This window comes from Syngnathus typhle, linkage group LG22 (assembly GCF_033458585.1).
Source record: "Syngnathus typhle isolate RoL2023-S1 ecotype Sweden linkage group LG22, RoL_Styp_1.0, whole genome shotgun sequence".
Lineage (NCBI taxonomy): Eukaryota > Metazoa > Chordata > Actinopteri > Syngnathiformes > Syngnathidae > Syngnathus > Syngnathus typhle.
The window spans coordinates 3740367-3753434 of NC_083759.1; the positions used below are offsets into that span (position 1 = coordinate 3740367).

Consider the following 13068-nt stretch of genomic DNA (forward strand, 5'->3'; position numbering starts at 1 on the left):
GTTACTTAAACAAAAGCTTGACCTAAAACGAAAAACGCACGTCAATGGTACAATGACCATTACCATTAATCAATTAAATTAAGGCGACATTTATTTTTTTCAAGTAAAACATGTAAAAAGCCTCAACAGGGCGGAAATACATATTTTAGCTTCATATATTTTCTAATGTACAACTTTTACGCTGACAAAAAACATTTGGACGTAGGTGCTGTAACCAATAACCAAAAGCGGGCCTGCGTGGGATCCAACATGGCGCCGTGACGTACTCCAGTTTCACCAAATCAAAGAGGAAAATTGTGCAACTGAGCTGCGCATGCGCTGTAGCCACCAGATTAACAACTACGCGCAGCAAGCGGTCTCGGTTTATAGCAACGGAGAAAGACCACCATCTCATTGACCAGCACGGCAGTCAGGTGGACTTTGTAAGTCATACTTCGCTTTTCTTAAGCAAAATGTCCTCAATTACGTGTTTAGTTAGATATTTAGACTGCTAATCTCTATTATCGCGTTGGCGGTGGTCATTGCGGCAACGCCACACGGGGTGATAGTCCTTTCTTTAGTAATGTGTGTTTTCGTCCAGGCCTCCAGAGGGGGTAACGTTAACTTCAGACGGAACAAGTCCGCATTGACATAAATCGTCTGTATATTTACATTTTAACGTGTCGCTAAAGCGACATTTCGACTTGCTACGACCACCTTCTAAATTCGCCCATTTAGTTGCCGAGCCGACGTTAGCAGAAGTTAGCAAGGCGCTAGCACTAGCGCGCTTGTCATGTCAACTATCTAAAACACGTCCATTGCTTCCAAGCATGTCAGACACTGTTTACATGCATTATTAATGACTTCACTCCGTTTTTATTGCGTCCCGTGTGTTCTACACACATTCTGCTGCTGTGCTTAAATGCTAATCTGACCATATTGTATGTTTAGATTGTTCACGAGTTAAACGTTTTTTTTTTATTTTTTTTTATCACAATGTAATCCACACGTTATTTTGACAACTTGCGGATTTGTCCATACGATTCAAACGTATGTGCATTAAAGGATTTAGTATTTGCAAATCACAGTCTTCTTTGCTGTTAGACGTTTATTATGACACATGAAGTGTAGTAGTTGTAGAACAGTTAACCGTAACTTTAGACGTTTTTCCGATTTTTTTTGTCTTTGGTTGTGAGTTAAAATTTGACTTGGTTATAGTGAAAGCAAAATAATAGTGAAAGTTTGGTAGATAGTGAACAAAAAGGAAGCTTTAAGTTGAACGTTTCTGTCAAACTAAACGTAATATGAAGAAAATGTACATTTTGTATCAAATCAAAACCACATTCTCTTGCTTTAATCATAAATCTCTACAAATTCAATTTGAGCAATGCAGCACCACACCTTTGTCTTATACTGCCCTCTTGTGGCCAAGGCATGTACAGCAGAAGCGGCACAATCCCCATTGAATTATCATAACGGACAAACGTATCGTAAATAACGTAAAATACTGTATCGTGCTATTTTCTTCTTAAACAGCATGTTAAAAGATTTTTGTTGTTTTTTGGGGGCGTTGGAATGGAATAATAGCATTTTCATTATTTCAGTAGGAAAAGATACTTGAGATCTGAGTGCTTGGTCATGGAACAAATTAAACACTTATAAGGTGTCTATTTTAGGTGCAGCACTTATTTATTCAAGTGGACACCTGCATGGTGTTCCTGTCGGACAGGAAACGTTTCTCTGTGTCGCCAGCATGATAATATTATGTTTGACTTCTGAAGGAATGCTTTGTTTTTGGATTGACTGCATATAAACTGTCAGTCTGTGGCGTAATTAGATGTTACAAGCGGCGTGTGCTGAGTGGACAGTTACCTCCGTGAATCTCTCCTGTCAGGAAAGGATTATTCAGCACAACATCCTGTGTGGTGTTATTTGGGAGCACTGGAAATGCTTTGGTGGTGGTTGAAATTTTTTTTCCACCCCTTTATCTCCGCTAGTTAACTAGCTTTGCTTAAACCGACAAATGAGGATTAGCCCAAACTGATTGAGTCTTCTTGTTTCTTATTTGATGTACCCAGGGTCTTGTTTGAAAGTGGTCCAGACCAACCTGCTTCTAAGCAGTTTAAGCCAAGGCACGCCCACTGAAGGTGAGCGATATGAGTCGATTTCTAAGTCGTTCAACTCCTTTCTGAATTTGATCTTTTTTCAACGCAGGAGGATGGCGGTGAATGTCTACTCGACCTCTATGACCATAGAGAACCTGAGTCGTCATGACATGCTAGCGTGGGTCAACGACTCTTTACAACTCACCTACACTAAGATCGAGCAACTCGGCTCAGGTAAACCCGCACAGGCGTGCACATGCACGATATATGATGTTGACATGTGATGTGTTCTTTTTTAGGTGTGGCGTACTGTCAGTTCATGGACATGCTGTTTCCAGGGTGCATTTTGTTGAAAAAAGTCAAATTCAATGCCAAACTGGAACATGAATACATCCACAATTTCAAGGTCTTACAGGCTTCATTTAAGAGGATGTCCGTCGATAAGGTAAGAGAAAACAAATTACAGTATGTGTAAGCTCTGCCCAAGAATTCCATTTTTACTGGACTTCAAATGTCTCGTTTTATCTGCCAGAGCTGCTCGTCATGAAACCCGTGTCTTTTTCTCAGATAATTCCCGTCGAGAGGCTGGTCAAAGGCAAATTCCAGGACAACTTTGAGTTCCTTCAGTGGTTTAAGAAGTTTTTCGACGCCAACTATGACGGCAAAGAATACGACCCTCTACTGTTACGCCAGGGCCTGGAGGGAACGCCACCGCCGCCCAATGCAGGTAGGGTGCACGGCATGCTTGTTTGTGGGAGTGTGTGTATGTGTGTGTGTGTGTGTGTGTGCAGGATACAATCACTTGTGTGTGTGAGAAAAGATTTCACGTCTCTTCCTCTCGATGCAACCACACCCCCACCTCTAACACAGGTGACCCCATTGTCCACAAACCCAAAAGACCTGCTCGCTCAGGTAACACCCATTCTTCATTGTGGCATGCGTGTTTGTGTGTTTCCAAGCTCACTCGCCATTTTCCCTCGCATTTTGACACTAAACCTGGATTGCTCTGTTCTAATGTTTGCAGTTGTGTGATGAGACTCTATAAACGTCACGATATTTAACACATAAAGCGGCATGGAGACTGTTCCTTGAGCTAGCTGGCAAAAATGGAGGGATGAAACTAAAGCGGTGAAAGCATTGACGTGAAATAATGTCAAGACAGGTTTCGATAAAGCGAGAAAAAAAAAAAAAAAAAAGAGCCCACCAGGGGAGGGCACTTAATTTTCTAATGGGGCCATGTGAGAAACTGGAACATTTGTCACAGGACTACATCATCACGTCAGTTGTATTCAATATAAAGTAAATTTAATATTTCTTAAGATGTCTAAAGCTAAGTCTAGTACGTTCCAGGGTGCTCGAACCACTGCTTATCCACAGTAGATTGATTCCTGCTAAGTGCAGAAATACTCAAGTACGCGTTTGTGTCTTTCAAGGCCCCATCAGAACATCTCCCACTGCACCCAAGATTGTGCCTCCCCCGCAGAGGCAGATCAATGCACCAGCAGCCCGCAGGAACCCCGCCGTGACCCGCAATGGAGGAGACTCTGAGCTCTTGGAGCTGAACCAGCAGGTAGCAACGAGATGTTTTAATGACACGGCTTCGGTTTTGTTATGATCGAACTTGTTCTGTTTGTATGTCTCTTTGTTTGCATCATCGCTGTCCACGCAGCTACTAGACATGAAGCTGATTTTGGGCGGACTAGAGAAGGAGAGGGACTTCTACTTTGGCAAGCTAAGAGACATTGAATTGATCTGCCAAGATGGAGGTAGTGACATCAACCCGGTTCTCAACAAAATCCTGGATATACTATATGCTACAGAGGTAAAACGCATCCACGCAGAAGCAATTCCTGTCTCAATCTACAATTGAGACGTCTGCCATTTGATTTTACAGGAGGGGTTTGCGCCACCAGATGATGAAGATGTTGACGAAGGGGCACAAGGAGACCAGGAGGAGTTCTAAGCTAATGTCCCCCCCCACCGCCCCTCTAACCCATTTAACCACAGAAAATGTTCCCCCATCATTTTACATAACGTTTTACAGGGTTCCTACTGCTTCCATCTTGTTTGCAGCTGTCATTATCTTTATTTATTTTTTTTACAGTCTAGCTTACCATACATTTCAACTTGTTGGTTTACTCTGCTAAACCGGAGGTGCCAGCTGCTGGACTAGATTGTCACGCATTGAGATGACAGCACTGACAACCTGGAACCCACAGTAGTGTGTCTGTGTGTGTGTGTGTGTGTGTGTGTGCGTGCGCGTGTGTGTGTGTGAGAAGATGCAGGCGGCTTTCTTTCACTGTGCACTTTAATTGTCAACCATATGCAGGACCGTATTTGCTGCATATCTGCTGTTATTTGGAACAACACTTTTTGTCTACACAATATCACCCAAGTTGCAGGATCTTCTTTGTTGTTGGTGGGGTAGGTGAGATGATGCAAAAAAAAAAAAATATTTGCATAGTGGATCCGTACAAGTAGCCTGCAGACATATCACAGACGTGCCCATATGCACATACATAAGAAAGTTCATTTCAATTTGAAAGAAAAAACCTTTATTGATCAGAATAACCCCAATAACAGTTTGACAGGTTTTTTTTTTTTGAGGCGGCGTGATGTATTTATGATTTTATTTATTCATCTTTTTTAATCATCGCTTTTGAAAAAAAAAAAGATGGTTTGGGATTGATGTTCTTGAACTAAATGTAGCGAAAGAAGCCCACAGATGTGATCTAATTGCCAAGCAGCAGTGATTTGGCTGCAGCCACAAATATACAGGAAGATGCAAGTTTATATTTTGTAGCCTTGTTTTTGTTATTGGTTGAGAAAAAGGCCAAGTTAGGGTTATCATTGTGAAGTGTATAGTATAGACAAATGTCAGGTTTTAATTTTATTTCAAAAGTGGGTTAAAGACACTACTAAATTACTAATGGTTGACTATTGATTTTAAGCTCAACATTTTAGCTGCTATCTTATGATTTTTGCTGTATTTAATTGAGTTTTCATATACTGTATTGCATAGCACTAAAATGCCACAGTGTGGTATGTTGTCACTGGCAGCCTGGCTGAGTGGTCTGAATTAGGGTGAACCTTTTTTGCTCGGTTTGTCTCCAAATGATCATGATAAATATCTGGATTTATCGTCGGAATTAAATAAAGCTCTGAGGTTCGTGAAAAGCAAGAAACCATTGTCACTGTATTTTGTAGGAGTATGCTATAATAAAATATACACACTATGTGACATTTATCATGTATGATTTTTATTACACATCCCAATTGTTTTAGGCCAGTTTAGTTTGGGTAGGCCAGTTAGTTTGGGAGAAACCAAGTTTACCATAGCTAAATGGAAAAGCAAGTCGTCTAAAAAAAACTTTTTGTTTTCATTTAATGTAAATTCAAAAAGATCAAAATCTAGTGACGTGTCTTCACTGAATAAAATGTAAATATGTCGACGAAGACGTTTCGAAAAGGGACAAACGATCAACGTGGAACGTCATAGGCAGCGACGTGATGACGTCATGCACGTAAAGAGACGTGGCAGGTTGACGTTTATATCACTCCTACTACTCACGCAGCTTCTTCATCAAGTGACAGACAGCAAGCTGTGTTGAGGCTCGAAACTGAACACCTGGTCGGGACTGGAATCATGGCCTCGAGTGATGGTGCGTTCGGCAAATGGGAGGTGGTGAAGAAAGGCAAAAAAACTACTCCGGTAGGTGGAAAAGGCTCAGCGGATAAGAAAGGCAACCCAGTGAACAGGAAAGCTCTCGGGGAGTCCAACCTGCCATCCAGACGTAAGTGAACACGGCCCACTTCTCTTTTTAGTTGACCCTCTTAGCTCCAATTCAAGTCCGGGGCTAGCTGTGTAGCTGTACAGTACAGTCGATTAGAAAAAACAAAATCTCCATTATCAACATGAAATATATTGTTAAAGTTCTGCGCAACCGAACTCGTCTGCAAGCTAGCTTGCTAACTAGCTAGCTTAGCACCGCGTAGTGCTTGCTTTGAACAATTCCATGTTGTTTTTCAACGTGCACAGTTTACTTTCTAACGTTTAAATAGATTTGCATTTATTTCGAAAGGCTTGAGGTGTTGCTCCGCGTCTCGACTCCGGAGACAGTTAAGCAATAGACGTAACAGGCAAAGTCATCATTACGAGTTTGCATCTGATTATCGAGATGATTTTAATGGTGGTATTTGTCTTGGCTTGTTTGTCACCTCGCCTCCAGAAAAAAAAAAACTATCGTCGACAGCTTACTTTACTCAGGGCGATATATTGGAATACTTTCTCTCCTTTAACTGGCTTGCTAGTAAATTGTATAAATATAATATGGCAGGTTTTACACACCCCCATTAGAAGAATTTTGACATCAATGTTGTCATTTAATCCATGAGACCAATATATCACAAGTGTAGCAAAGTTGACAGAGCACAAATTCAAGATGGTGAAAACAAAAAAGTCAACTGATTCACATACACATGGACAGATTAGTCTTCAATAAACTACTATTTCAGTGAGTTAGATAAACGGGGTAATAATAACTTAAAAGGGATGACACTTATTCAAAGCGCTATGAGCAAGATCAGCATTGCAAGGGGAGGGTGCAAAAAAAGGGGCGGTGATTGCCTGATGGCAAAATACCTCAGTGGGATCAAGCGCCATTGGAGAGTATTGACCGTGCCCGTATCGGCAGCGATCTAATCACCCCTGCCTCGTGTCCCTCAGATCCCTCAGTGATGTCAGTGACGTTGTTTGAAACCTTTGAGAAGATCACAAAGAAGCAGAACAAGGAGCAAGTTCCGCCTAGTCAGCCTCCAAAACAGAAGTCCTCTACGATGAAACCATCCAAGAAGTTGTCTCCCAAAGGTGCACACACCCCTGCCACTCACAGGACTCTGGAAGAGGCCTTCAAAGCGGTGAGAAACTTTTGATTTTGTCTTCTATCGGTGTTTACGGACTGTTTTGATATCGTGCTCCAGAAAAAGAAAAAAAAAGCTAGCGAGCATGAAGAAACGCTGTGAGGCACGCGATCACATGTGGGATCCCAGTCTAGCTTTTACTCAATACTTCTTTGTTCCACGCGGGTGCTATCAATTTGGCGTCTCATCATCAGCTGGATCTCGTCGACTTGAAAGAACAGTTGGCAAAGAGTCAGTCTATGTTTCCCAAAAACCCCTCGGTGTGGGCCAAAGATCTGGCGGGGTACCTCAACCTCAAGCTGACGGCACCAATGGCCGAGCCGACCCTCTGCAGCTACGCTCACGGTGGGTTCTTTTTGCGCACAGTGGCCCAAGAAGAAATGTCAATTGTCATGGATTATTTTTATTTATTTTTTTTGTCTCTGACCCTCAGACTACCCATACTGTCTCTCGAGCAAGGAGCTGAAGGCCGTCATTAAAGACATTCTTGGCAGTTGCAGTGACTCCCTGACTGATTTCTTTGACCACTGTCTTTACACTATGCTCCGACAACTGGAGAGACAGTCAGGTAGGGGAGCCGTTGCACAATAGTCGTTTATGAACATGGGTTGTCCATTTTTATGATACTCAACTAACTGAAAGACTGAATAGGAGAAACGCACAAATATTGTTACTTGACCACCTCAGTGACTTCTCGACTTTTGTTTGCAGGTGAGCCACTACACGGATACAGACTTTGCATTCAAGCAGTCCTGCAAGACAAACCCAAGCTGGCAACTCAGAACTTGCCCGAGGTGAGTCAAAATGGACTAGCACCTGCTTTTAGCATCTGCAGGCCTGTAGTTGTGGGCCCCACTGGTTTATTATGGTGTGGGGGGGAAACAATAACAGCTCACTGCTATCCCCTCAGTATTTGGAGTTGCTGCGGTCGGTGCAGAATCATCCCGCTAAGTGTTTAACCATCATGTGGGCTCTGGGTCAAGCGGGCTTTTATGACCTGAGCCAGGGACTCAAAGGTAATGCTCCACATCCATCTGACTTCTGATAGGGTTCGCCTCTCTCCTACTTTGGCAATAATTTGCTCAACTAGAGTTGGAGGTCAGTGAGGCAAAAGTGCCTCAGTGCTTTGTATGGCCCAAGAATTCTTGGCTGACTGCAAAATGGTCCCAGATGGACTGAGTGAGAAGATAACATTGTTTGTATGTTTTTTTTTTTAAGTATGGCTTGGTATCATGCTTCCTGTCCTGGGGGTCAAGTCGCTCTCCTCGTATGCAATTGCCTATTTGGAGAGGCTACTACAGTGAGTGTCCCCGACGTCGACCTTGAAACGTCATTTTATATTAGTCGACTTTACAAGCCCGACTTGTTGTAACATCCTGTGTGTGTGTGTTCCTGTGTGTTTGCTGTCATTTGCCAGCCTCCATGCAAACTTGACCAAAGGATTTGGCATCATGGGTCCTAAAGAGTTCTTCCCCTTGCTGGATTTTGCTTTCATGCCCAAAAATGCTCTCTCACCAAGGTAAATGGCAGCTATTTCAAACTTGTTTCCTTCTATGAGGAAAAGGTGCTTCCTCAAATTTAAGGAGCTATATCGGGGGGTTTTCTCAAACGTTTTCATTCGGTCTGTGTTTGGGTGTGTGTTGCAGTCTCCAGGAGCAGCTGAAGCGCCTTTACCCCCGTCTAAAGGTCTTGGCGTTCGGAGCCAAACCCGAGAGCACCTTGCACACGTACCTGCCGTCATTCCTGTCAAGAGCCACACCGCACTGCCCGCGAGAAATGAAGAAAGAGGTGAGGTGGAAATTTCTCAGTGTGCGGCACGAAATGAACCGTGCACAATATTCACCCTCGGTCTCTTGTGCGTTGCTTTCAGTTGCTCAACAGCATGACGGAGTGTTTGTGTGTGGATGCTCAGAGTTTAGGGGTGTGGCGGCAGCTCTACACCAAACACTTAGCTCAGTCCAGGTGAGGTCCACACATGGACACACTTGTCGTGGACTTAAAACGCTCAACTGGAAATGCTGACTTTGCGTATTGTGTTCTTCAGTCTGTTGCTGAACCATTTGTTGGGCTGCTGGAATACTCTACCACCAAAGGTACATGAAAAAAGTCGACATGTGTATGCAAGAAGGTGTTTCAACGTTGTGTATGACCTCAGAGACGTTCGACTTTCGAGGTTTTGCTGGAGACTCATCTTGTTTTGATTGACTAACGACATATTTTTTTCTTTGTTTAGCTGAGGAAGAATCTTGAAGAAACAATTCAATCTTTCAAAGTGACCAATGAAGAGATGCAAGAAAACAACCACTCTCAAGACCTTAATGACTGCAATAATCTATGTCAGGTGGGTCATGTGTTCAAATCCCCCCCCCAATTTGTTCAAAATGATATTTTGAAGAGATGATATTTTTTGTCTCCAGAGTCTCCAGGTGAAGATGCGTGGACACGGCTTCCCCTGGTCAAAGCTACTGTTGGTCCTGTTAGTGTTTATGGCCGCTTTCTTCGTTCAGGACGTCCGATTTCACGGCTCCTACTCTAGTATGGCAACTTTGTCCTGTGTGCGATCAACCGGTTAAAATGCAACATTTTGTTTTTTAATAACCATAACGATGTGTTGCAGATTCAGCCACAGCTCGGCGGCTTCACAGCTGGGGTGTGACAACCGTTTCTCAGCAGGCATGGAGCAAAATCTCAGTCTACTCGAAGCAGGGTTTCAGGTAACGCCATGCAAACCCGTTAGGCATGACTCAAGCTACGAGACAAGAAACCTGTAGACGTGTTTTTTCGTGTGTTTAGCTGGCTGGAGTCAAACACGCCTTATTATTACTCCGAGACCGTGCGGGCTGTGGGACCGCTGTTAGAACAAGGCCTGGAGAAAACCAAAACGGCGGCGCTCGTCATCTCTGAAAAAAGCAAACATGTCATCGTGTGGGTCAAAGAAAACAGCCCGCTGCTCATAGAATGGGTAAGACATCCTGTGAATAAAAAAGAAAATCATGGTTTTCAGCCTTGGAATGCAGAAAAAAAAAGACTTTTTTTTCTTTTTTAATTGTTTGCAGGTGAAGACAAACACGCCTGACAGTGTATACGACGTTTTGGCTTATCTAAAATCACTGCTCCTCTTCCTCCACCAAAAATTCATCTTGCCAGCATTTATGTTCTTAATTGACCTGCTACAACAAGCATGGACCAACCTTCAAAAATCTTGCAAGTCAGTACCTTCGTCAAACTTTTTTTTAATTGATGACCAAACACTACATTAAATAATTGCATTTGATTTTCTTCCGTCCGCCGCAGTGGTGACGTATCTGTCTCATGTCTGAGAAATCACGCGTTGTCCTTCACCAATTCAACATGGCGGCTGCTCCAACATACGACCTCGGCCATCACGACGTGGGCTCAGGAGCTGCTGACTCCAGCGTAACATACAACTGTTCCATGTACAGAACACACTTTCACAATAATTCAACACACAAGGCCGCCCTGTGTAAGGTTGCCTTTCAACCGCGGCAGTTCCTCTCTTGAATTGTGATTGGACACTGCACGGTCAAATAACTAACGTCTGTAAGTTGTTTTTGACTACTTTTTTTTTTTTTTTTAAATCAGAAAACTGTGTGTTTAGTGCATACCTGTTTTTGTTTCTACCAATCCTTTTTAAGTCCTTGATGCAGACATACATTATTTTATTTTTTTTTTTACTGTGAAGGTGAGGTTATATCGGAACAGCACTGTATGAAAACTCTCAAAGTGCTTGGAAATGACCAAAAATCTTTTCTTATACCTGGCCTCATCACATTCATCATGCAAATATGGCCAAACTAATGTTAACTGTTGTGAGGCAGTGTATGTAATGAGATCCACTGTTGCTGTTAGATGGTTCCAGGCAGGATTGTCCATTGTCACATTTGTCTGGATTCTTATTCCCAGGACCTTGAAGGAATGCTGAGCAGTGTTCTAAGCCCTTTGGCAGTATAACAATGTCACCAACATTTTGGACGAGCTGATCCTCTTCATTGAATTCACGTGAAAGACATTTGGATGGATGTGGAAAAGTTATGTCTTATGTCAATAATTGATTTGTAATAAAGACTTAATTTCACATCACCTGTGTATTTTCTTGAAACCCTACTTTGAAACCCTAACTCTAGCTTTAAACCCTACTTTGAAACCCTAACTCTAGCTTTAAACCCTACTTTGAAACCCTGACCCTAGCTTTAAACCCTACTTTGAGACCCTAACTCTAGTATGAAACCCTACTTTGAAACCTTAACCCTAGCTTAAAACCCTAGTTATTCTTATTCTTATATTCTTACACCTGAAAATGGTGGTGTACCTAATGGAGTGTCCGTGTGTCGTCACATATCAACCAGCCAATCAGGAGGTGGGGGTGAGGGCGGGTGTGGCACTTTTCACTTTCATTTAAGCCAGTGCTTCTCAATTATTTTCTGTTACGCCCCCCCCAGCAAGAAGAAAACTATTCGCGCCCCCCCTCCCCACCGTGACTATCCTAACTTGTCTTGTAAGTCGTAAAATGTTGCACTGTCGCAAACGTGACAGAAGTAACAATGAGAGCGCCACTGCCCCCTGCTGTAGTAAACGCGCAATTACACTTTATTCTAGTACTGCCAAAAAAAAAGCCTGTTCCCCAGGGTCACACGCGCCCCCCCAGGAATAGCACCGCGCCCCCCAAGGGGGGCGTGCCCCACTATTTGAGAAGCACTGGCCTAGGTGACTGATTCACAATTTGGTTTTGTCTGATATCAGATATTAAATAAAGAAAGCCAACTGGCTGATTGATTTGTTTTAATTGAGAGGGAAAAAAAACAGCAAAAGCATTTCACTAGCTGACCAGGAGATGGCGACAGCGTGGCATCTGAAGACCATGGATTGTTTGTTCTGCTATAGCCTAGGTGACTGATTCACAATTTGGTTTTGTCTGATATCAGATATTAAATATAGAAAACCAACTGGCTGATTGATTTGTTTTAATTGAGAGGGGAAAAAAACAGCAAAAGCATTTCACTAGCTGACCAGGAGATGGCGACAGCGTGGCATCTGAAGACCATGGATTGTTTGTTCTGCTATAGCCTAGGTGACTGATTCACAATTTGGTTTTGTCTGATAATAGATATTAAATAAAGAAAACCAACTGGCTAATTGATTTGTTTTAATTGAGAGAAAAAAAAACATCAGCAAAAGCATTTCACTAACTGACCAGGAGATGGCGACAGCGCGGCATCTGAAGACCATGGATCGTTCTGCTATGCCGGTTTAAAAAAAAAAAAAAAAACGTAATTAGCTAGGGGTCAAAGGTCAAAGTTTACGGTTCAAAGTTCACCCAGGGGTCAAAGGTCGGTTCAAAGTTCACGGGGTCATGTGCACATTTTCGATTTTTAACTAGAGTTGAAAGTGCAGGGTTCAAAGGTCACCCAGGGGTCACCCAGGGGTCACCACGGGGTCACCGCGGGGTCACCGCGGGTTCAAAGTTCAGGGTTCACTTTTTTTTTTTTTTTTTTTTTTTTAGGTTAACCTTTATTTAACCCAGTGCTTCTCAATTATTTTCTGTTACGCCCCCCCCCTAGCAAGAAGAAAACTATTCGCGCCCCCCCTCCCCACCGTGACTATCCTAACTTGTCTTGTAAGTCGTAAAATGTTGCACTGTCGCAAACGTGACAGAAGTAACAATGAGAGCGCCACTGCCCCCTGCTGTAGTAAACGCGCAATTAAACTTTATTCTAGTACTGCCAAAAAAAAAAGCCTGTTCCCCAGGGTCACACGCGCCCCCCCAGGAATAGCACCGCGCCCCCCAAGGGGGGCGCGCCCCACTATTTGAGAAGCACTGATTTAAGCTATGGCCATGATTTTTCCCTAATGAAGTGGCCTGTTATTGGTGCACTTGTAAATGGTGGTGTACCTAATGGAGTGTCCATTTGACGTCACAGATCAACCAGCCAATCAGAAAGCGGGGGTGAGGGCGGGTGTGGCACTTTTCACTTTCAGTTAAGCTTTTACCATGATTTTTCCCTAATGAATTGGCCTGTTATTAGGTACACCTGAAAATGGCGGT

General features: G+C 43.0%; 2 protein-coding genes across 4 annotated transcripts; both read left to right on the top strand.

Moving 5' to 3' along the window:
• The first annotated feature begins 274 nt into the window (after positions 1-274).
• On the top strand, positions 275-5331 carry LOC133146917 (microtubule-associated protein RP/EB family member 3-like). 3 transcript variants are annotated; one of them, XM_061271005.1, is made up of 9 exons: positions 275-422; positions 2058-2126; positions 2194-2318; positions 2384-2529; positions 2652-2811; positions 2955-2996; positions 3518-3654; positions 3754-3906; positions 3979-5331. In XM_061271005.1, the coding sequence occupies exons 3-9, from the start codon at positions 2198-2200 to the stop codon at positions 4045-4047; spliced, it is 828 nt and encodes a 275-aa protein (XP_061126989.1). In that variant the 5' UTR covers positions 275-422; positions 2058-2126; positions 2194-2197; the 3' UTR covers positions 4048-5331. The 3 variants fall into 3 exon arrangements, with proteins under 3 accessions (XP_061126989.1, XP_061126991.1, XP_061126990.1); XM_061271007.1 differs by lacking the exon at positions 2955-2996; XM_061271006.1 differs by lacking the exon at positions 2058-2126 and having other exon boundaries at positions 327-422.
• A 271-nt stretch (positions 5332-5602) lies between these two features.
• On the top strand, positions 5603-11100 carry tmem214 (transmembrane protein 214). The gene is made up of 17 exons (XM_061271002.1): positions 5603-5878; positions 6811-7001; positions 7199-7349; positions 7438-7572; positions 7716-7798; positions 7915-8020; positions 8223-8304; positions 8422-8523; positions 8651-8792; positions 8875-8966; positions 9049-9097; positions 9238-9345; positions 9422-9539; positions 9622-9718; positions 9798-9966; positions 10061-10212; positions 10299-11100. The coding sequence occupies exons 1-17, from the start codon at positions 5731-5733 to the stop codon at positions 10423-10425; spliced, it is 2052 nt and encodes a 683-aa protein (XP_061126986.1). The 5' UTR covers positions 5603-5730; the 3' UTR covers positions 10426-11100.
• Positions 11101-13068: the final 1968 nt, after the last annotated feature.

Coding starts and splice junctions, on each gene's coding strand:
- tmem214 (XM_061271002.1), top strand. CDS start 5,731: ATGGCCTCGAGTGATGGTGCGTTCGGCAAATGGGAGGTGGTGAAGAAA. Junction 7,799..7,914: donor CAACTCAGAACTTGCCCGAG/GTGAGTCAAAAT, acceptor CTATCCCCTCAG/TATTTGGAGTTGCTGCGGTC. Junction 8,524..8,650: donor AAAAATGCTCTCTCACCAAG/GTAAATGGCAGC, acceptor TGTGTGTTGCAG/TCTCCAGGAGCAGCTGAAGC.
- LOC133146917 (XM_061271005.1), top strand. CDS start 2,198: ATGGCGGTGAATGTCTACTCGACCTCTATGACCATAGAGAACCTGAGT. Junction 2,812..2,954: donor GCCACCGCCGCCCAATGCAG/GTAGGGTGCACG, acceptor CCTCTAACACAG/GTGACCCCATTGTCCACAAA. Junction 3,907..3,978: donor ATATACTATATGCTACAGAG/GTAAAACGCATC, acceptor TTGATTTTACAG/GAGGGGTTTGCGCCACCAGA.